We start from the raw sequence: 22,335 nt of genomic DNA on the forward strand, positions 1-22,335 counted from the left end.
GTGGCAGAGCTGAGCTTTCTCCTCTCCTTGCAGGATAAGGGGCTCCCAAGGATGCCTTGGCTACTGCGTTGTGACTTTTGGTGGCCTGTTGGTGCCTTTGTGTGGTTCAAATGTGACTTTTACATTTTATGGCCTTTTTTCCCCCCTAGGTTTTCATTCCCTGAGCAATTGGTCTGCACCAGGTCAAGGATCCTACTGAGTTTCTCCTGTAACTATCCTTTATCCCTTCTACTTCTGCAACACTGCAGTGCCTCAGTTTCCCTCTTTATATCTGTAATAGAGGGGGCTGAGAACATCCCTTCCTGCTCCTTCCCATGCCATTACAAGTCACCATGAGCTCTATGTACAGGGTAGAAAGTGTTGCTGGTTCCCAGCTCACAGGGTACTGCTTGATTTTGGGGTCCCCAGGACCGTGGAGTCCCACGATCCCTGTACCTGTGAGGTGGCAGAGAGGGGTGCTGCGTGCTCAGAATATCCCTGGGATTGAGAGATGCTCCAAGGTGGGGTCTGGAGGCACCTTTGGATCCCTTCAGCACCTCCATGGTTGTGTATGAGGTGCTTGGGCGGGGAGGAAGGCTCAGCTGTGGGTTTGTCACTGCAGCACCTTCCAAGGCCATCCAAGCCCTGCACACCCATGAAGGTGGCAGCAGGGCAGCCCCTTGCTCCTTTCCCTTATTTAAGAGCCCTCTCACTGTTCCCCGGGAGCATCCCCATGAATTAAAGACTTTGCTGAGAAGCAGTGAGAGCTGCCTGCATAATTTCAAAGTTTTATGACTTGCCTTGAAGGCTCCTATTGATTGGGGTCCTCTCCGGCTGATGGAGCTTTTAGTATGGCCTGGACTGGGCAAGCAAGGCTGGAATCTCAGCCTGTCCAGTTTCGATAATCACAGCTTAAAACCTCTGTGGCATGAGCAGCAGGACACTGCTGCTCCTTGGAGAGTCTCCACGTGCACATCCACACCAGAGTTGTTTGCACTCTGAGGAGCTTTCTGACTTCTCAGTACCAGCCCAAGAGCTGAGACTCTCCTTGGGGCCATGCCACATCCCACATGGGGTTTAACCTGGAGAATTATTTTCCCAGGTGGGTTTGATGTGGCTTTAGGAGTTGCAGTGAGGGCATTTTGGGGGTTTCTGTCCTGCTGAGGCTCCAGGCACTGCTCACTGGGGCAGAAGGATGCTTATGGGATTTGGAGTTTCTGTGCAACACCCACTGCTGGGTGCAAGCAGCAGCTTCCCCGTGAGTCACGCTGTGCTGGCACAGACACACACGTGGGCCAGCAAGGAAACCAGGAGCATCTCTCCACAGCTGCCATCTGCCCCGTGGCTGGGCTTTGGAGAGGAGCTGGTGTCACCTTCACTTTCAAGTCTCCCTGCTATGCTGGGGGCTGTGGGGCACAGCCAGGGGCCACAGACCCTCCATAGTGCTGAGGGGTGGGTGCACCCCAGCCCAAGCACCCCACACCTCCCATGGCACTGCTCTCCCTGGGTACCAGGTGCAGCTGGGGGCTTTGCCCACTGCACCCCATGCCCAGAGCTGGGACTGCTGTCCAGGAGCTCCCTTCCCAGTGGCTGTTTGACCTCAGACAATGTGCAGGAGTTGGTGGCGAGTGTGGCCAAGCTGTGACTTCTGCAGCCACAGAATTGGCTACTCCCACCCTCTCCCAATTTTTGTGTCCTTGGGGGGGCCCTGCTCTCACTCCCTGTTCCCCCCAACCCCAGGGGGGCAGTGCATGGCTGGGCTGGAGTTTGGGACAGCAGGAGGGAGCTCGTGGGAGACCCCCTGGCTCCTTTAAGAAACCCACAACCGGCTCCAGAAACCAGCTCAAGGTCACAGCGGGAACCTGCGGACTTGGCAGCAGCCAGCAAGGGAGGAGGGATGAAGGGAGGGAGGGAAGCAGCCCGAGATCAAAATGAAATCCCAGCCAGGGAGAGGGGCTGGCTGGCGGCGCAGCGCTGGCGGGAGGGAAGGCGGGGTGCAGCGGGGCAGGACACGCAGGGGAGTCCCACCCATGGGTGCACCCCCCGGGACTGCCGCAGCCCCAGCCCCAGCACAGAGCTTTGAAGCGTCCCTGTGCCCCCCGGCTCAGAGCCCCGTGCCCTCCGCAGCTCCAGCCAATGTGCCTGCGGTGATCCGAGCCAAGGAAAGTCCCTTTGTGCCCCTGGGGCCACCCTGGGAATGCTGGAATCACTTCCCTCTCACGGGACTTCCCGGGCTCCGCAGGAGGTTTTCCAGCTCCAAGAGGAGCAGGGCAGGAGGAAGCTGCTGCCTGGGAGGGTTGTATCCTGCAGCTCATGATCCACTCCCAAACTTTTACCTTATTTTCTTTTTAAAGCAGCAGCTCCCTGAGTCCTGTGATCACTGCTGAATCTCTGCCTTCATTTTGGGCCAGGAGCCACCATCACCAGCGACCACGGTGGACAAAACCAAGCCTTTTAAAGGCTCAAGGAAGTTAATACAAATTAACTAAAAACTCACAACGTTTAATTTTTAAAATTTTTGGTGTTGAAATGAACCTCACAATTCTGAGTGCTCTAACTTGCCCTCTGGGCGAGTAAAGCTGGGTGAAGTGAAGGCATCAGCTGTTGGAGGGGAGATGCTAACAGCAGGATTAGCACATCCCTTCACAGCCTCGGGACCTCATCCTGTCCCAAGGCCACTCAGGGAACCCCTGGCTGAACCCACTGGGGGGCCTGGGGGCACAGGCAGGAGCTCAGGCAGACTTGACTCAGGCTGAGGTTGAGCTGTGGCTCCAAAGCTGCTCATTTTTGGGTTGGTTCAGCAGTGCCCAATTTTAATTTTCATCAGCAGAATTAATCTGTGGAGTTATTTTCCCTTCCTCCCCCTCCCCTTCCTCTCCTACCCGCTTTATTCAAAGAATTTGATCATTTCTCCCAGGAGCTCGGCACCATTAGCATTCACTCCCAACGCGTGCGAGCTGTGCTGCATCCCCAAGTGCTGCTCCTGCTGCCAGCCCTGCTACCCAACCAGGCTCAGGGGAAACCTGGTCAGCAGCTTCTCCTTCCAACAACCTGGGCTGGGAGAGCCCCTCCACCCCCAAAATCCACACCTGACATCCCCCAAATCCACACCTGGTATCCCCCAAATCCACACCTGGCATCCCCCAAATCCACACCTGGCATCCCCCAAATCCACACCTGGCATCCCCCAAATCCACACCTGGCATCCCCAAAATCCACACCTGGCATCCCCCAAATCCACACCTGGTATCCCCCAAATCCACACCTGGCATCCCCCAAATCCACACCTGGCATCCCCCAAATCCACACCTGGGTGCCACAGCACAGCAGAGGAGGATGGCATCCTGAACTCCAGCTTTGCTCTGCTGGATCCTGGGCTTCTCCAGCAAATTAAAGCCAAGGGGCTCTGGGAAGGACATCCAAGGCAGAGGAATGGCCAAGACTTACAAGGTTTGGTGGGTTAAGTCAAGCAGATTGGTGACCTGGGGCTTTCCTGGAGTTGCATAAATTTGCAGGCTTGTTTTTCATTAACAAGGGTTTACTAACAAATGACTGTTGTTATTATTACTATTATTACTGTTATTATCATTAATGTTGTTAAATATTTCAGGCCAGGCTGCCTTCCCCAGCACTAGCACTGAGGAGCCGTGGTTGGCACAGCCTCATCCATCCAGCACCGTGCCTTGGCTCCCAGTGCTCTGTGTGCTGAGGATCCATGTGTAACCTATAGAATCTATATGGGGAGGTGCTTGGTCTGAGAGTTTCCCCTCTTTGCTCAGTTGAGGTCTGAGGGGGGCCCAAGAGTTTGGGAAATTGGGAACAGAGGAAACATGGAGCCTGGTAGGTTTAGTGGCTGGCTGGATTGTGGTGGGCAGCACCATTACCTGTGCCCAAACCCAGCTGGGTTCCACCCCTGGGGTTCCCCAAAAGCTTTTCTGACCCCCAGAAAAGATTCTCAGGCCCTTTTTTCCTCCACAGATGCCCCACAGCAGCACTAACCCACATGTGCAGCTGCTTGCTTTGCATCCAAAGGGATGCTGATGGGCAGTACCAGGCACAGGCAGGAAAAAGGGATTTTTGCAGCATCTGCTGCCTGTTGGATGCTGTTGGAGGCAGCAGTGGCAGCACTGCCTGTGTGCAGGCACTGAGCTCACCTGTGCCCACCACGATGAACCATTTCCTTCCTGAACAGGAGCCTTCCTGGGGTGTCCTGCCTGGGAAATGAAATCAGCTCTGAATGGGAAGTGCAACCAAGCTGGCCCAGCCCAGGAAGAAAAGGGACAGCAAAAGAAAAACGAATTCAGAATCTGGAATGGAAAAGAAAAAAAAAGTTAAATGCTATGTGTGCTGCTGTCCCTGCCACTTCCCCCACATCCATAGCTATGGTCGGGGAGGCTGGCTTGTCCCACCAAGGGGGTGCAGGAAGAGGTGATTTCTCCTTTAGGATTCCTGCTTCACCACAGTCCTTTTCTTCCAGTTCTGGCTCTGGAGAAGGGAGCAGCTGAGTGCTGAGCCTGCCACAGCCCAGCCGTGCTGCCGGGCGAGGGCAAAGAGGCGTTAGCTGAGACGGGGAGCAGAGCGCTTTATTTTTAGTCTTGGTTTAACAAGTATTAATTAATAAGAGTGCAAATGCTAATGCCGAGATGACACAAACTGCGTTGCCTGAAATGAATGTTTGGGGCTTGTCTGTGCCAGGATTTACAGCCGGGTGGGTTCACAGGGGCGAAATCGTTGCTCAAACTGCAAGGATAAGCTGAGCCGGCTTCTTCCCACCGAGAGCGGCATCGGCCGTGCCGCAATGGGATGTGCCGGGGGCTCCGGGGCCGCGCCGGGGGCTCGGGGCTGCCTCGGGGCTGGGCTCGGGGCTGGCTCCGCAGCAGCGCCTTGTGGTGCCACACCAGCTCATCCCCGCCTGCCGAAATCTCCCAGGAAGTTTTGCAAAGTGCGGATTATTTTAGTCTCTGCCCGTAGGAGGTGCAGGGTCATGCCTTGCAGGATTCTTTAGCCTAGTGAAGACTTCAATCTTTGGAGGGAAGGATTCTCTGTACCCTGGTCAAATCCCTCCGTCCTGCTCATTCCCTGCCCACGTCTTCTTGCCCTGAGAGCTGGGCTTGGCTGGAGGGCTGGCAGGAGGCTCAGGAGAATGAGGAGGTGAAGAAATACCCCATGGCAGTAAGACTTGAAGAGTTTTTTCCATCAGCACCAGCATTCTGTCTGGTTTTGTTGGCATCACAGAAATTATGCATTTGAAGCTCCATCACTGTTAAGGCTGTTTTTAGGATGTTTTATGGTTTCCAGAGAGGTGCTGTGAGACAGGGTGATGGTGGCTTGGGGTCCTGTGGGTCATCCAGCGATTTAAACCTCTCCAGTGGGGTTCTTAAGTCAAAGAGGGAAGAGTCAGGCCAGATCCAGGCCAGGTTTTCCTCCTTCTTTCTCCTCTCAACTGCAGGCAGGAGGGAGCTGCTACCTGCCTGACACAGCTGCTGCTGCTGCTTTGGAAGCCCAGCGCCTCCAGCAAGCCTTGCTCACCTGGGATGATGGGATGGCAGAGGGCTGGAGGAGCGTGGCCAGTGCACGCTGGGCACGTGCCATGCACTGGCAGCCAGGGACACTGCTTGGTGTCCCACTGCATCCTCCCTCTGCATCCTCCTGCTGCATCCTCCCCTGCACTCCTCATCCTCCCACACTGCATCCCCCAGCCCCCGCGCTGGGGCAGAGATAGGAGCTGGCAGGACTCCCACAGAGGGACTGGATCCCTCAACCAGGGGTGTCCCTGTCACCTGAGGGGGCTCAGCTGCCATTTTGGGAAAGCTGAGAGGGGCTGAGTTGTTTTTCTTTGATGGGCTGGAAGGATACAGCACTGGAGTGTGCAGGGAGGTGTCACTCAGCAGGGTGATGTGGTGGTTCAGGGTAAGGGGAGCACAGGGTGCGGTTGTGGGGTGCTGCACTGGGGCCCAGCAGTGCCAGAAAACCCCTGGTGTGGGGTTTGGGTGGTAGACTGGAGCCACTGGGTCACTGGAGCAGGTTTCTTGGATGCCACGGTTAGAGCTTAGAAATTAAAGCCATTTAGCCTCACCTCATCCAAGCCAGCAAACAGCCCCACACTGGGGTTGGGGGTGAGGATGCTCTGGAGTGGCCCCTCACAGCCCCTCACCACCACAGAGACCCAACCAGGGCACTGGGGACCACACAAATCCCCACCCGTGGCCTCACCAAACTCACCCACCTCCCCTTGGGCTGCACGGTGCCGTGGCTGGATTTTCCAGCAGGGATGCATGGGCAGGATTGCATGGCTGTGGCCCAGGGCTGGCTCCCCAAACAACGCTGCCACGCTGCTCTTCAGCAGCTCTGTTCTATCATCGAATTTTAATTCAGTTAGTTGAGTTCTTTAAACAGTGTGAACTTGCTAAGTGCTTTGCATATTTTATACTCATGAGTAACATTTATCAAACAGAAAGTACAATTAATCAAAGAGGGGAGCATTTGCAACTTGGAGTGGTTTGTATTCTCTCTTTTTCTCCCTGCTGTACCTTTCCTCTGTCTCCCTCCTCTTCCTCTTCAGTGCCCTGCACTGGTCTGGGAGCCAGGACAGCCTGAGTGTGATCTACACACGTGCACACACACACACTCCCTCTCTCTCCCCCGCTTTCCCCTCAGCAAAACATGTACACCATACAAACAGATAAAAATGATTTTAAATTATGTATGTAGGTATGTGCGTATATATATATACCTGTGTACCTATATATATGCATATACCTATATATATATATGCATATACCTATATATATGCATATACCTATATATATATGCATATACCTATATATATGCATATACCTATATATATCTGCCTATGCGGTATACAAATATATGTGTACATATGAATGGTGTATATGGTGTGCTATATTTATAATATCTGTAGGAATAAATGGTCCATTTACACTAGATATGTGTATATATACACATATGTACACAGTTATATTAGCACTATTATGCACACATTGTATTTATACATATATATATAGTGTATATATACATAGTATCCATATATATATTCACTATACCCATTATCTACTAGCTGCAGTTTATAGTCTAACCCATCTATTATACTATATAGTATTATACATATAATAAATATGGTTTTTAATATTTATATATATATATTTATTTGTTTATACTTTGAGCTGTTGGGGGGTCAGCAGTGGTGGTGGTGGTGCTGCAGCCTCCTGATGAGAGCCAGCAGTGAGGGAGTGAGGTGGGATGGACAGCCCCAGCCCTGAGCTGTGCTGGGTGGACGCCTGGCCAGCAGAAGTGCCTGACCAGCTCCAGACTGTTTGGGGGACAGTGACCAGTGGCTGGTGACAGGGACATGGGAAGCCCTGACAGGGGCATGGGTGTGGCTGCAGCCTCCCAGCCCATGTCCCCTCTCTTCACTGGGTGCTTGGGATGAGGTGCAGACCAGGGGCTTCTTCTGGAACAAACAGCAAAGGGACAATGACCTCTGTCCCCAAGGCGTCTGTGTTTGAGGGCAGCATCACCCAAACCGTGTCAGCTTTTGGCTACAAAGGCCCTTGGGCAACACAGGTGAAGCCCCTGCTGGTACCTGGAGGACTGGCACCAGTGCTGGAAGATGAGAGGTGACGGAGGGACCCGTGTCTCTGCTGTGTCTCTGAGTGCCTTGGTAGCTCTTGGCAGAGCATGGAGAAGCCCTGACCTAATTTATTCTGACTCCCCAAGCCTTGGCCATGGCACAGCAGAGGTGGCAGAAGGAGCTGGGCAGACGTGGACATGGGGGCAGGTTGGGCCAGGGTTGAACCCTGCTGCCAAGGCAGGAACATCCCTTGTGGTTCCCAGGAAAATACCTCAGGGCTCTTCCCATGGCCTTGGAGGTTTCAGTGCTTTATTAATTGCCATTAATGGCAGCAAACGGGGCAGGAGGTGCCCACCTGGACCCAGGTTAAACGGCACCGAGGGAAGGGCCGTGCCGGCACTGCAGGACCTGCCTTGCAAATCACCTGCAACAACATGTGCCGTCCTGGTCACCTCTTCTCAAAAATGATAGTGCAAAATTAATTAGAATTAATTAATCAGAAAAGGGTAATAAGGGTGATTAAGCACCTGGGGAAAAGAAAAAAAATATTCCTGAAGAGCAATCGCAGCACCATGATTGCCTTGGAAGGTGGCGAGTGAGTGGGAGCAGGAGGGAGGGCGTGCAGGGAAACAAATGGGCTGGAGAGAGGGGTCTGGGGGGTGTTTTCTGTCTTGTTGCACAAGGAATTACTGAGTGACAAGATTGAAGCCCGTCAGAGGAAAAGCATTTCCCAGCAGCAGTGACCACAGGGAGGCAGCTGAGCCCAGGAAGGCACGGGTGGCTCTGCAGTGTGGCTGGAGCTGTGGCTGCTGCTGCCTCGCTTTTTTGCAGATTTGGCTTTGCACAAACTGGCCCCAAGGTTGGACCTGTCTCCAGCAGAGAGTGGGACTCGACAGGGAGTCCTCAATGCTGGGACCCTCATCCCCAGCTGGGCTCAGAAATGTGGCAAGCTCAGGGACACTCAGTTTAGTTTTCCTTTTAATTTTCAGCCACACTCTGTTACCTTAATGAAATTAATAATAATATAAAATCAAAGGAAACATTTGCAAACAAGATCTGCTCCTGAGCTAAGGCAACTGCTGCAGGTTTCATTGAAACCTGAGGGGCCAAAGCAGAGCCCCAGCCCCTGGAGGGGATGGGAGTACCATTCCCTTCCTGCCATCATGAAGGTTTTGGCAATAGGGAAGGATGGAGGAGGTGGCTGGAGCTTAATGGAAAGAGTCTTCAGGAGCCCCAGTGCAGCTCAGTGAAATAAAGGATAAAAATAAAGGCTGCCTTTGTTGGGGAAGCAGAGGCAGCAAATACTGCAGGGACCATGGAAGATTCCTGGCATGGATGGGATGCAGGTGCCCATTGCCTGCTTGAAAACACAGGTGACAACTGGAGCCATGCAATGGCTGCTGGCAGCTTCAGTGAGGGGAAAACTGGTGGGTCTGGGTCCTTCAGGTGCCTGTGCACGGGAACACTCACCCCATGCACCTCCCAAACACCTCCTCCTGCCCATGAGCAGCGAGGTGCCACCACCCTCTGTTCAGTGTCCCCTCCCTGGTCACAAAGAGCCTTGTTTCTTTAAAACCTGAAAAAACCAAAGTGGGGTGCAGGCAGTGATTTTTGTGCCTGGAGATGCTCTTACTGTGTCCCCTGCTCTGCAGCTGACTGAACACACTCTGCTGGTTTCAACACTCAGCCCCCAGCTCAGGTCACTGCTGTCCCCAGCACCTCCAGGTCCTTTCACAGGGACTCAGGGGACCTGGGACCCCAAAAGCTGTCCCAGGCTGATGTTTGCTTGCCCAGAAGTGGGGACTCCATTTCTGTGTATGTCCTGGAAGGAAGGATGGAAGGATGGCAAGGGGCTCTATCCTTGAGGCCACATCCTGGCTGTGCCATGGATTTCTGGATGGCCGTGGTTAGGTAAGCAGCTCTGTTCTGGGGACAGCAAGGCCTTGTTTGGGCCATTAGGACATTTTGGGAGAGATGGGTGATGGGATGGGCCCTGCTCTCCCCTGTGCCCATACAGCGCTGCCCCTCTGGCCACTGCCCCCTGGCAGCTGTGGGTGATTTCAAGCAGATTTTGTCCCTACGGGTTTTGTGAATCTCAGTTTCTGGGGAAGATGAGGGGAGGACTCAGGTCATATCAGACAGCAGAGAATCCACACCAGCCTCCATTCCCCACAGACAGGACTGTAGCCAGCCCAGCGCTGTCACTGTCCCTGTCCCCACAGCAATCCCTGGGCACCGCCAGGTCCCATTAACCCTGCTGGGGTGTGGGCAGGGGGGATGAGACCCCCAAGGGGACGGTCCCAGCTGCCCTGTGGAGGGGACACTGCTGTGAGGAGCTGCCAGGCCTCAGCTCCCCGTGCTGGCTCGGCACGACCAGGCAGGGGAGGGCACGGGAGAGTCGGGGACCCTGGGAGCGGTGGGATCGGTGCTGCTGGGCACAGGGGGCACAGGCACATGAAGGGGCATGTGAGGGGCCACTGCTGGGGGTGTCAGTCGGTACCGGGGGTGTCTGCTGGTGCTGGGTGTGTCAGTACCGGGTGTGTTGCTGCCGGGTGTGTGCATGCCGGGGGTGTCAGTCGGTACCGGGGGTGTCAGTCAGTACCGGGGGTGTTGGTACCGGGTGTGTGCATGCCGGGGGTGTCAGTCTGTACCGGGGGTGTCAGTCGGTACCGGGGGTGTTGGTACCGGGTGTGTGGATGCCGGCGGCGTCAGTCTGTATCGGGGGTGTCAGCCGGTGCCAGGCTGTACCGGGGTGTTGGTGCCGGGGTGTCAGTCGGTGCCGGGCGGTATCAGTACCGGGGTGTCGGTGCCGGGCTCTGTCGGTGCCGGGGCACACGCCGGTCCCGCTCCCCCTCGGGACGCTCCGAAGTTCCCGCGGCGGCGGCGGCGCACCGGCGGGGCAACAGCGCCCCCTGGCGACCAGGACGGGACACGGCGGGACGGGAGCGGGACAAGGACCGGGACAAGGACCGGGACAAGGCGGGACAGGACCGGGGCAGAGCAGAAGCCGGGAGGGGGACACGCGGGCAGCCCGGCCAGGACACCCCCGCGGTTACTGGTTCTGGCGAACCCCGGTGCCGCCACCCCGGTGCCAGCCGGCCGGGCCCCTCGCAGCCTGACCCTCCAGAACCGTGGGGTACCGGCGGGCTCCCTTTGGGCTGCCCCAGCCAGCCCCCGCCTGTCCCGGTCTGTCCCAGTACATCTCAGGCCATCCCAGTCCATCCCAGTCTCCATCCCAGCCCGCCCCAGTCCATCCCGGTCCGCCCCAGTCTATCCCAGTCCTTTCCAGTCCGCCCCCGCCTGTCCCAGTCCGTCCCAGTACATCCCAGGCCATCCTAGTCCATTCCACTCCATCCCAGTCTGCCCCAGTCCGTCCCAGTCCGCCCCAGTCCGTCCCAGTCCGCCCCAGTCCGTCCCAGTCCGACCCAGTCCGTCCCAGTCCCTCCCAGTCCATCCCAGTCCCTTTCAGTCCGCCCCAGTCCCTCCCAGTCCGTCCCAGTCCCTCCCAGTCCGTCCCAGTCCCTCCCAGTCCGTCCCAGTCCCTCCCAATCCGTCCCAGTCCCTCCCAGTCCGTCCCAGTCCGCCCCAGTCCCTCCCAGTCCCTCCCAGTCCCTCCCAGTCCCTCCCACCTCTGACCACCCCCGGGCCCCGTCCCGCAGCGCCCCCGCGCGGGCGAGCGGGGCAGGGCCCGTCCGTGACGTCACAGTGACGTCACGGCCACGCCGCCGCCTGGTTGGTCCCCGCGCCGGCCGTCCCGTGGGGGGGCAGCGCGGCCGCCGCCGGAGGTAACGGGGGGTCCGGGGGTCGCGGCCCGAGGGGCGGCAGCACCGGCGGCACCGGCACCGGCACTGCCCGGCACTGCCCGGCACGCCTCTCCCCGGGCCGCGGCCGCGGGGGAGCCGGGAGGGGCCGGCGGAGCCGCCCGGGCCGGATCCGGGGTAGGGCTGCACCCGGCGGGGTGCACAGCGCCGCGGGCCCGCAGCGGGGGCGGCGCAGCCCCGGTGGGCGGGAGGCGAAAGGGCCGGCTCGGGCCCTGCACCGGGGACCGCCCCTCGCCGCGCACGGGGCTGCCGAGACAGCCCCGGGCCGGGATGGGACCCCCACGGCGGCACAGCCACACCCGCTCGGCCTGGGGACCCCCGGGCTGCGAGCGGCTCCGGGGCTCGGGCCCACGCCGAGGTGACCCCGCCACGCCGTGTGACCTTCCCCGTGGGGAGAGCCCTGCCCGTCCCCTGCCCGCGCTTCAGGGGCTCCCGGGGCAGCAGGAAGGGCTCGGGTTCAGGTTTAGGTGCGGGTTAGGGGGGCTGGGTGCTCCCTGCCTGTGCTGGGTGCCTGTGACACCCTGAAAAATGAGTCACCAGGGACTCACCAAGCCAAACGCGGGCCAAGGAACGGGGTCACTGCCGGGAGGGTGAGCCTGGGTCCCAGCCCGTGAGGTCAGAGAGCAGCAGTGCTCAGAGTGGAGCCAGAGCCCTCCTCCATGCACTGGCTACACTCGTGGCTCAGGCTCTGAGCGAAGGGGCAGCAGCAGCTCCTGTCCCCCAGCCTCCCCGGGAGTGTCTGGGGGCTGGGGTGTCTCCTACCTGTGCTTTCCTGGGACCGCGGTGACTGGAGGGGTGATCTGGCACTTCAATCCCATTTTCCCTGCTCCTAGATCACAGCGCAGACCGGCTCCTGGCACCACTGAGCCAAACTGGATTTCCACCGGTGACCTGTAAGTTGAGATGCCACGTCCCCCTTTCCTGTCCCTAGGCTGTTCCAGGCCACGTGGGGCCACCAAACCTGTCTAAGCTGCCATAGAAAAGGTTTTGTGTCTAATGGGGTATTTCCCAGCAAATTCAAGCCATGAACTCTATATATTTCTTTATTTGTAAAGGTGTTTGAAGTCCTTGAATTTACCCTTTGGCCACCTTAAATTTAGTTTCTAATCCCCAGCGCAGTTAATCAAATCCACAGTGGTTTGAATTATGAGATGCCTGGGGGGGATTTATAGCTTGTATTGCTGATTATTCCTTGACTTTATTATATTGCAAATATCTAACTTACGGTCATGGCTGAGATTTACAATCCTCAGGTAGGTGCTCAGGATAACTTTTAGCAACTCCAGGTGTAATTGGAGGTGACTGATGGGGTTGTCACCACACACAAACATGTAATCTGTAAAATGTTAAGACAGGGAAAGGAGAGGCAGAATAGGTGAAAAGGGTGGGTCAGCCTTAAAAAATAATCATATAATTGGGTGTATTGCTGAACAAGGCTCTGCAGTGCCTGTTCTGGCTGAGGCATCTGCCCAGAGAAGGGTTTGGGGCTTGTTGGTGTCCAAAAATATTAGGATTTAGATCTTTGTTTCTTCTTGCTGTCAGCTGAAGGTTTTTGGAGTTTGCAGTAGCCCTGGGGAGGGGGAAGGGGTGATTAACAGATGTGGGGTGCTGGCAGAGCTGACTCATTCCTTGCTGCTTTGGGGTTCTCCCATGCCAGGGGAGCAGTGAGTCCCGTGCGGGCGCGTGCCCTCGGCCAGCATGACCAGCGAGGTGGTGGAGAACGAGTTTGAGTTTTACTCCAAGGCGGAGAAGTACTGGAAGGACGTGCCCGCCACGGTGGATGGCATGCTGGGGGGCTATGGCCACATCTCCAGCATCGACATCAACAGCTCCAGGAAGTTCCTGCAGAGGTTTCTGCGGGTAGGTGTGTGGTGCTCCTAAAACCCCACCCAGTGTGAGCTGGGCTCTTCCCTCTGAATTGCCCCATGGGGTTCTGTGTTGCACGCTGGCAGAGCTTCGCCCTGCAGCGGGCTCCCCATACCCCAGTCCTGCCCTGTGTGGCTGTCCCATTCCTCCCCTGTGGGTTCCTCACTGAGGGATTCCCCTCACGGTGGCTGTTGCAGGACGGCCCCAACCGGACGGGCACAACGCGCGCTCTGGACTGCGGGGCCGGCATTGGCCGGATCACCAAGCGCCTGCTGCTGCCCCTCTTCAAGACAGTGGACATGGTGGATGTGACAGAGGACTTCCTCACCAAAGCCAAGAGCTACCTGGGCGAGGAGGGCAGGCGGGTGCGCAACTACTTCTGCTGCGGCCTCCAGGATTTCAGCCCTGAGCCGAACTCCTATGATGTCATCTGGATCCAGTGGGTCATCGGTGAGGGGCACTGCTTGTGGGGTCTTTCCAGCCTGTCCCATTCCCTTGAGGGGCAGGTGCCTTATGCACTGGGGAGAGCAGCTTGAGGTCTGCATGGAGGATGAGCATCACAGCATGGGTGGGGGCCTGGGGTGGGCAGCTGGCCCCCATCCCATGAGGGCCCTGTACTTTTTTCCCCAAGAGTCTTTTCCCCTAAGCCCTCAGCTGCCAGAGCAGTGGTGTGGGTTGGATGGAGTTGAACAGTAAGACACAAGTTGGACCCCTCAAGCTAAAGCTTTCCCTGCAAATGTCTCAAGTATTTGTCCACTTGGATCAGGAGGGATCCCAAATGCAGTTCTGGATTTCCTCCCCTTGGTCACCCTCTGCCCTCTAACCCCTGCTCTGCCCCTCCAGGACATCTCACTGACAACCACCTCTCCGACTTCCTGAAGCGCTGCCGTGCTGGCCTGCGGCCCAACGGCATCGTGGTCATCAAGGACAACATGGCTCAGGAGGGGGTGATCATGGACGATGTGGACAGCAGCGTCTGCCGGGACCTGGACGTGGTCCATAAGATCATCCGCAGAGCTGGGCTGCACCTCCTGGCCGAGGAGCGCCAGGAGAACTTCCCTGATGAGATCTATCACGTCTACACCTTTGCCATGAGATGAGGGCAGCGGGAGAAGGTCTCTCCCGTGTCGTGACTCCCCTTCCAGGGGCTGGTGACAAGGACGGGACTTTGTCTTCCAAGTTGCTGCTGTTTGTGAAAAGAGGTGTTTGCCAAATACATTTTCCTGCTGTTGCACTTCTGCACGTGAGTTTTGTCAGATGCATGTTGGCTCTGTGCACCTCAGGGGCTCCGGACAGGAGCAGGAGGGTGTCCCATGCACGAGGTGATCCTGGGCAGCTGCAGGGCGCTGACTGCAGTGCACAGGGCTCCTGCTCATCAACAGCAGCTTGGGCACCTTTGGGATGGACTGGGCTCCATTCCTTGCTTGGGTGTTTGACCCCTCCTGCTGCTCAGCAATGAGCTGGGTAAGACAAAGGGGAGAAACCTCTGCCGTTTCCCTGTGGGGAAGCAACCCCGGGGCTTTGAGGGGGCCTCACCTTTGAACCCCTGAGCAGGTCATGCCCCATGGGCAGCAAAAAGGGAGGTGTGTGTAACCCTGAGCCCCCACATCCTCCTCCAGGGATTGGGGTATTCTGGACAGAGCCTTGCAGCCCTGGGAGTGCTCTGGTGTGGTGTGAGCTGCTCCCTGACCCCTCCACCCCACTGCTGTGACACTGCAGCTGCTCCCCCAGCACCCCACACATCACCTGGCTTTGAACACTCCCCTCTCCTCTTGGGCCATATTCCCTTCATTTTACCCAAGTCTGGCACTGACCCAAGGTGGCCAGCACTGGCACAGCAGCTTGCCCAGGTGTAGAGTCTGCTGCAGCTTGACCCTCCAGCCATCCCCCCATTCCTGTCCTTCACCCCACTGCTCCTAAGGAAAAACAAGCCCCTGTTGTTATTATAGAAGGCCTCGTTTAATTTGTTCAGTTCCCATTCCAGACACCAGGGCAGAATTTGATCACATCACATTACTGGATTTTTAAAGCACCAGTTCATCAGGGCACACAATTCCAGTTCCAACTGCCAGTGAATCCCAGATCCACCTGATACAAACTGTCTTAAATCAGAACAGACTTTTCATCTTCTTCATCTGTCCCCCATGACAAACAATACAAACCCACAAAACTGTGTGGGGTTCAGCTCTGTGGCCAGTCTTTGGCACATCACGAGGGAGCAGGTGCCTAGAAAGGGGAGCCAGGCAGCTGTGGCAAGGCTGGAACAGGAGTTCTCCAGCTGCAGCAATTCCTTGTTCCTGGGAAGGAGGCACTGGAGAGTAACATCCTGGGAGTGGTCACCAAGGGAAAGAGCTAAGGAACGGGGAGGGAGGCAGAAGGCACTCAGCTGCTGACTCCCCGTTCCTCATCCTTGCACAGGGAACACACCATGAAGTTAGGAAATATCCATTTGTGTATTCTGGAGCCCAGTAACTCCTGAGATGTCCTTGGTGGATGGTTCTCTGTGCCAGGATGGGGTGCAGAAGCTCAGAGGGCGTGGAGCAGTCAGGCACCGTTGCCAGCCCCGCTTCCCTTCACCCCCATCCCTGTCAGAAATCCCCTGAGCAAGGAAGGCATCCACACCCACAGGACGGTGCCAGACCTGCCACCACCACCAGGAACAGAGGCAGGAAAGCCAGAACACCTCTTCCTTCTCCCAGCACCCTGAGGCACCTCTCAGCTCCACTGGACACCCAAGGCACTGCATCACCCACCCGTGGCCGGGCTGGGACAGGCTGCCTGTCCAGCCACAGCCCCCAGCCCACTGCTCCTGCCCCCAGCCCACTGCTCCTGACCCCAGGCCTTGGCTTAATCTCCCTCAAACCAGCCCCAGTATCCAGCTCTGCCTGCCTCCCCATGATGTGCCCCAGAGCAACAAGACCTTCACAAACACACGTGTAACATTGTGCCCAAGAAAACACCCCCAGAATGCCGCAGAGAGGGACTCCAGGGGCAGCACCTCTTGCTGCAGAGAAAACTGTCCCAGAGCAGAGAGATGGTGGCTGTAGGCACAGCAGGATGGCAGAGGGAGCAGACAGAGAGGCACTGTCAGGCTCACAGGTCCTCGTGCCCAGCAGCAGCGTGGTCGATGCAGAGGTACCACTTCAGCCGGTCTGGGAGAGGCAGGGCCTTGATTTTGTCCTCCACTGGCCACGGTTTGAGGCGCTGCCGGATGAACACCCTGCAGAGGTGCTTCAGTGCCTGTGGCGAGCGCTCCAGCTGCTTCAGGGAGCAGAACAGAGTCTGGACCTTCTCCCCATGGAACCTACAGCTGCTGGTGTTGACCTCAAAATTGCTGGGCAGCTGGATGGCTTGTGAACTGGCCATCATGAGCTCCAGCAGAGTCTGACCTTTCTGGATGAGGTCTGTGGAATAGGTTTCATCTTCAAAGCGGCTGAGGTGCCAGCAGAGGTGCTCAAAGGTGATGTGGAAGCCGGACCAGCACGAGGGACCATGGAGGGAGCAGTTGTAGGCAGCACCTGACTCCAGCAGGAACCGCAGCAGTGGGAAATAGTCTTTGAAGCTTTTCAAGCAGAAGTGTGTGAGGGACTCGGAGGCTGGGCACTGGCTGGGGTTGGCACCGTGGGCCAGCAGCAGCTGCGTGACTCGGAAGCAGAAGCGCTCGATGTCCTCGGCCTCCTCCTCGGTGTAGCTGTACGCCATCTCCCCCAGCAGGTAGATGACGTAGGTGAAGACAGTGTCACCATCTTTGGTGGCAGCCCTAACATCTGCACCTGCAGGAGAGAACAGAGAACATAACTGGCACTGCAGAGCGTGAGCCCAGGCCAGCACCAATTCCAGCGCCCCTGGGCTTCAGTCTAGTGGAAACAAAGGAGTCAGGAGGGCAGTGCCTGGTGCTGCACAAAGAATCAGCCAGCCCAGAAAGGGGAGAAGGTTTTCTTTACCTCCTTCCAGCAGGAGATGGATGCTGTCGGTGTTGTGGATCTGGCCGCTGTCACTGCTGGCCAGGGCATGCAACAGTGCTGTCTTCCCTGCAGTGGAGCAATCAGTCAGTCACAGGACAACAGGGTGACACCCCAAAAGGCAGGAAGGAAAACAACCCACTCCACCCACCAGATAGCCAAACACAGGGAGTGACAACCCTTCTTCTGGCAGAGGCTTCCACCACCCCCATGATGGTGCCCAGCTGTGGGGACAATCACAGGCCACACGTGCAGGGCTGGCGGTGGCCTCAGTGGGTGTATGTGCCATGGCAGTGAGTTTTAGAGTGAGTGGGCACCACAGGACAACAGAGGCACAGCCCATCCCACATCCCCTGGACTGCACAGAGCTAGATTCAGCCCTTTTCACAGCCAGCAACCAGGAGAAAACACAGAGTGCAGGGAGGTTCCTCCGAACTCCCAAATCCATCTGTAAAGCAGAGAGCAGGAGCAGCAGCAAATGGCCCTGGCCCTGTGCCCTGCCCCGGCCCTGTGCCCTGTGCCCTGCCCCAGCCCACCCCCAGCCCTCAGGGCGCACAGACCGTTCTTGTCGGCGGCGTTGACGTCGGCCCCCAGCTGCAGCAGGCGCCGCAGGCACGGCAGCCGCTCGGGCTCCTCGCTGGCCAGGTCCAGGGGACTGCTCTCATGGATCTGCAAAACAGGTAAAAAACCCTGGTAGGTATTGAAGGCTCAGTATCTGCAGGGAGTCGCTGTTGGGGCTTTCTCTTGGCCACAGTACGGGCGTCTCTCCAGCCTCCTCCCACACGTTGCTCCAAGGCAGGGGCTTGGCCAAAGGCAACTTCTGCCACAGCACCAGAGTGCTGTAGACAGCAGGCACAGGGATGGGCCAAGGGGCAGCAGCACACGGTGAAACCCACGAGGAGGGGGGCAGGAGGGCTGCCCCACACCCCAGCCCAGCCCAGCCATGCCCGGGCAGCGGGGCCGTACCCGGTCTCTGCGGTTGATGTCGGCGCCGTGGCGCACCAGGAGCTCCACCATGTCCGGCTGGTTGCGCAGCACCGCCATGTGCAGGGGCGTGTAGTACGTGACAGGGTCTGCGGGTAAAAACAGGCACAGAGAACAAAGGGCTTCCCCAAAATGGCCCCAGCACGTGGCAAGAGTGGAAGGGACAGCTGGGGAGGGCCCTGGGAGCGCAGTGATGCCTGTGAAAGCAGGGCTGTCACAGGCACCCCGGGCCCTGCTGTTCCAATGGCTTCATCCTGCCAAAAGCCCCCAAGTCCCTGGTGTCCCTCAGTCCATCCTTGAGGCTGGGTCTCTACAAGGCACATCCACACTTCTACAGCAAGGAGCAGGAGTGCTCTGAGCTGGTAGCATCCCCTCCTTCTGCCCCAGGTGTCCCCACCTCCCAGGGCAGCTTCTCATCTGCTCATCCCTCCTGGCCCAGCCTGCTTCCACCAGCCTCACCTTCAAAGCTGAGGTCAGCACCAAATTCCAGGAGGATTTCTGCAGCAGGGACAAGCCCCAGCTCCGTGACCTTCAGCAGGGCATAGCTCACACCTTCCTGATAAAACGGGGAGTGCGTCTCCCTCTCCAGGACTCTTCTCACAGCTGAGAGCTGGCTCCTGTCACTGTCCAGGCAGGCAGGGCTTGAGACACACAGAAACCCAGCAGTTAACCCAGTGAACACAGCTCAGGTGTGCAAGGGTCAAAGTGGCACCAGGGAAGAAGGAAAATCCCTGCTCTTCCCCCTGGTCCTGTACCCAGTGGATCTCCAAGCTGCTGGCTGGGGTTACACAGCAGCTTCAGGGCCTCAGCTGAGCCCCAGTTTAGGCTCTGTTGCCAGGGGTCAGCAGGAAGGGCTGTTCCTGGGGAGCACCCAGAGCTCCTGCGTTTGCCTTGCTCCATCTCCACATCCCCAAAGAACAGCAGCAAAAGGAGGGTCTGTGGGACCAGCTGCTCCCCAGGACTGGGGACTGTCCCAAGCTGATGTTGTCCAACCTCAGCCACATCCCTGAGCTCCAACCATCCCCCAAAAACACTCCGGGTGTTCAGCCCCGTGCTGTTACCTCTCCAGGGAGCTCTGCCCTCCCGTGCCGGGCGTGGCCAGCAGCCCCAGGAGCTCATCCACCAGCGGCTGGTACTCCAGGACGATCCTGCGGAAGCCGTGCAGGAAAGGCATCGTGCTCTGCCCGTGCACAGCCGCCCGGGGGCCTCCAGCACCCAGGGCCCCTCTCCAGGGGGCTTCTCCCTCCTTTCAAAACAAAACACGGCTTTCAGCAGCTTTGAACGCGGAACAAAACACAGCCTCCCCCTCTCCTTATATAAACCAGCCCAGCCCAGCACAGCGATCTCCTCCCACACAGCGATTTGGTGTCTCCGAATTATCTCCCGCACGCAGAGCCGCTCCCCGCGGTTATCTGGGCACGGGGTGGGACAGACAGACAGACAGACAGACCCTGAGCGCCCCGGGGGCTGCAGCCAGCAAAGCCCTGCCTGGTTTTTATGGGAGAGGGGCTGGAGCCACCCCATGGACCGCCGAGCCCCGAATGCCGGGGGTGCAGCCCCGGGGAGCCCCGAAAGCTCCCGCAGGAGGGGCGGGAGCGCCCGGACCCCCGCGGGAGCAATGACCAGACCCTGCCAAAGATCGGCACACGAAAAGACCTGTAAAACACACACTGGCATCTCCTTAGCGTTCTTTACTTAAATAGTCAAATTAAGAGAACCTAACAACAACAAAAAAAAACCCTAAGTTGTTTTCCTGTTTTACAATGCTTTAAAGTCGAAACATTTCTTGCTATTATCAGCACGTACGTGTAAATAAATAAATAAATAAGGGTAGGCACCGCTCCTGACGGGTTGAGTGGGCTGCATACATATATTTTTAGACGTATTAAACACGCTCATCACGCCTTTCTCTGAGGAGGCAGATCAGGCTATAGCGGGGGAAAAAAAACCCCAAACGAGTCCATAAGCCCCAGCTCGTTTTCGCAAATAAACACTCACAGATTCCAGTGCAACCCCTGCGCGGCCCCGAGCAACACGGGGAGGGAAGGGAGGCCCTGGCACCGCCCGCCCCTCACGGTTCGCCCCCGGCCCTGCCGCCCTCACCTGCCTGAGCACCGCGACCGGAACCGGAACCGGAGCCGGAACCCGCCGGGAGCGGGGCGGGGCCGGGGGCGGGGCTGGACGGAGGGCGCGGTCCGGGTATGGGGGTGTGGTCTGGGCTGTGGGGGCGTGGTCTGGGCTATGGGGGTGTGGTCTGGGCTGTGGGGGTGTGGTCTGGGCTGTGGGGGTGTGGTCTGGGCTGTGGGGGTGTGGTCTGGGCTGTGGGGGTGTGGTCTGGGCTGTGGGGGTGTGGTCTGGGCTGTGGGGGTGTGGTCTCGGCTATGGGGGTGTGGTCTGGGCTGTGGGGGTGTGGTCTGGGCTGTGGGGGTGTGGTCTGGGCTATGGGGGTGTGGTCTCGGCTATGGGGGTGTGGTCTGGGCTGTGGGGGTGTGGTCTGGGCTGTGGGGGTGTGGTCTAACGGGGGCGTGGTCTCGCTGGAAGCGCGTCCTCATAACGCGGCTGTCTCGTGTGGGCGTGGCCTCAAGGGGGCGTGGCTGTGTCGGGTGTGGCCAGCAGGGGGCAGCACGCGGCCGCGCGCGGGAGGCGGGAACGTCCCCGGTGTCCCCCCCCCCCGTGTCCCTCCCTCTGTCCCCCCCGGGGCGGGGGTCCCCTCTCTCACGGGTGTCACCTTCCCGAGTATCTCCTTCCCCGGTGTCCTCCCCACTCCCACATGTCCCCCCTGCCTCAAATGTCCCCTCCCCTTCCCCATGTGTCCTCCGTGGGTGTCCCCATTGCTGGGTGACCCTTCCCCCGGTGTCCCCCTTCTCCCCGGATGTCCCCCCCTCCCTCTGGAGGACCCTCCCAGGCCGGGCTGGGTTTGCTGGGGGCGGGGGGCCAGTGGCTGCTGCCTCCCCGGGGCTCGGGGTGACCCCGGTGCTGCTGCCCGCAGCGCCTGGACCCTCCCCTGCTGAAAGAGCTACCAGGGGAAACATTAGCCCGGGATTTATTGGTGCTATTATCATAATCATCATTATTTTTATTATTATTCTGGTGGAATCTGCCAGCGCGGGGAGCTCTGGAGAGCGGCAGTAACTGAAGCCGCCTTGGGTTTCCTATTTACGTATTTATTTTATTCCGGTGGAGCGCTTCCAGATTCCAGCAGGCAGCCGTGGCCCCGGGGCAGAGGGGGCGAGGAGGCCGCGCCGGCTGGGCATTCTTCTGACATGCTGTCACGGTCGCCCCGTTTCCCACCCTTCCCCTCCTCACACAAACTGGGGTGCCAGGGCGGGTGACCCCAGTTCTTGCAGCCCCTGGACCCTGAGCCCACCTTCAGGGCAGGGCAGGGCCCTTTGCAGGGTGGCTGGTGGCCCTGGTGCCACCGGGGCTTGGTGCTGTGCAGTGGCACCTCGAGGGACAGCTGGTCCCCCTTGCAGCCCAGCAGCCCCCCTGGGTCGGGTTTGGGAGGTGTCAGGTTTGGGGGTGTCAGGTCTGGGGGGTGTCCCCCCCGTGTTTGCCTGGGGTGGAAATAACCCCATCCAACCCTGGGCAGGAGCAGAGGGGAAAGCGGCAAGGAAGAGTGAGGGACGGTGGAGATTTGTCCCTCTGCATGGAGGGTTGAGCTGGCCTCAAACCAGAGCAGCCCGGCTGTGAGGATCCCACTTTGGGGTGGGCTGGGCAGATGAGACCCTCACCCCAGGCCCAGTGCCTCCTGCTGCCACCAGGTAAAGCCACACCTGGGCCCTCTGTGTTCCCAGTGAAGCCCAAACCCTCCACAGTCCAGGAAAACCCTGGATCTCCACAATTACAGTGGCGGCACCAGACACAAACCCTGTCTGTGTGGCACTAGTGGAGACCGTGCAGGGTCCAGCCCTCCACAGAAACCATTTCGGGGAGAAATGACTGCTCCATTCCTTTGGGGAGAAATGACTGCTCCATTCCTGCTGTTGGCTGGGAGAGCTGGCATGGCAGGGTCACCCCAACACCACCTCTGACCCCAGCTGTGCTGTCCCAAAGGATGAGAGGGGACATCGGGCTGCCCCAAAGGGCCGTGCCAGCCCAAAAGTGCCTTTTCAGGAGCCCCACCGAGGCTTCG

General features: G+C 58.2%; 2 protein-coding genes and 1 long non-coding RNA gene across 5 annotated transcripts; 1 reads left to right on the plus strand and 2 right to left on the minus strand.

Annotated features, from left to right (window-relative positions):
- Positions 1 to 2,460: 2,460 nt before the first annotated feature.
- Positions 2,461 to 12,274, minus strand: LOC134556737 (uncharacterized). Its single transcript, XR_010081926.1, has 2 exons — positions 12,154 to 12,274; positions 2,461 to 5,355 (listed from the first exon to the last, which is right to left on the minus strand). It is a non-coding gene; the product is annotated as an uncharacterized LOC134556737 (long non-coding RNA).
- NTMT1 (N-terminal Xaa-Pro-Lys N-methyltransferase 1) lies at positions 11,278 to 14,491 on the plus strand. 2 transcript variants are annotated; one of them, XM_063409014.1, is made up of 5 exons: positions 11,278 to 11,355; positions 12,225 to 12,284; positions 13,049 to 13,251; positions 13,455 to 13,707; positions 14,101 to 14,491. In XM_063409014.1, exons 3-5 carry the CDS (start codon positions 13,090 to 13,092, stop codon positions 14,355 to 14,357), a joined length of 672 nt encoding a protein of 223 aa, XP_063265084.1. In that variant the 5' UTR covers positions 11,278 to 11,355; positions 12,225 to 12,284; positions 13,049 to 13,089; the 3' UTR covers positions 14,358 to 14,491. The 2 variants fall into 2 exon arrangements, with proteins under 2 accessions (XP_063265084.1, XP_063265085.1); XM_063409015.1 differs by lacking the exons at positions 11,278 to 11,355; positions 12,225 to 12,284 and having other exon boundaries at positions 13,035 to 13,251.
- Positions 14,492 to 15,194: 703 nt separating this feature from the next.
- On the minus strand, positions 15,195 to 20,380 carry ASB6 (ankyrin repeat and SOCS box containing 6). Of its 2 annotated transcripts, none has more exons than XM_063409012.1 (7): positions 20,307 to 20,380; positions 19,265 to 19,449; positions 18,663 to 18,844; positions 18,186 to 18,292; positions 17,780 to 17,888; positions 17,202 to 17,288; positions 15,195 to 17,030 (listed from the first exon to the last, which is right to left on the minus strand). In XM_063409012.1, the coding sequence occupies exons 2-7, from the start codon at positions 19,375 to 19,377 to the stop codon at positions 16,351 to 16,353; spliced, it is 1,278 nt and encodes a 425-aa protein (XP_063265082.1). In that variant the 5' UTR covers positions 19,378 to 19,449; positions 20,307 to 20,380; the 3' UTR covers positions 15,195 to 16,350. The 2 variants fall into 2 exon arrangements, with proteins under 2 accessions (XP_063265082.1, XP_063265083.1); XM_063409013.1 differs by lacking the exon at positions 20,307 to 20,380 and adding an exon at positions 20,202 to 20,305.
- Between the last annotated feature and the right edge of the window lie 1,955 nt (positions 20,381 to 22,335).

The sequence above is a fragment of the Prinia subflava genome, chromosome 12, assembly GCF_021018805.1.
Source record: "Prinia subflava isolate CZ2003 ecotype Zambia chromosome 12, Cam_Psub_1.2, whole genome shotgun sequence".
In the NCBI taxonomy this organism is placed as follows: Eukaryota; Metazoa; Chordata; class Aves; order Passeriformes; family Cisticolidae; genus Prinia; species Prinia subflava.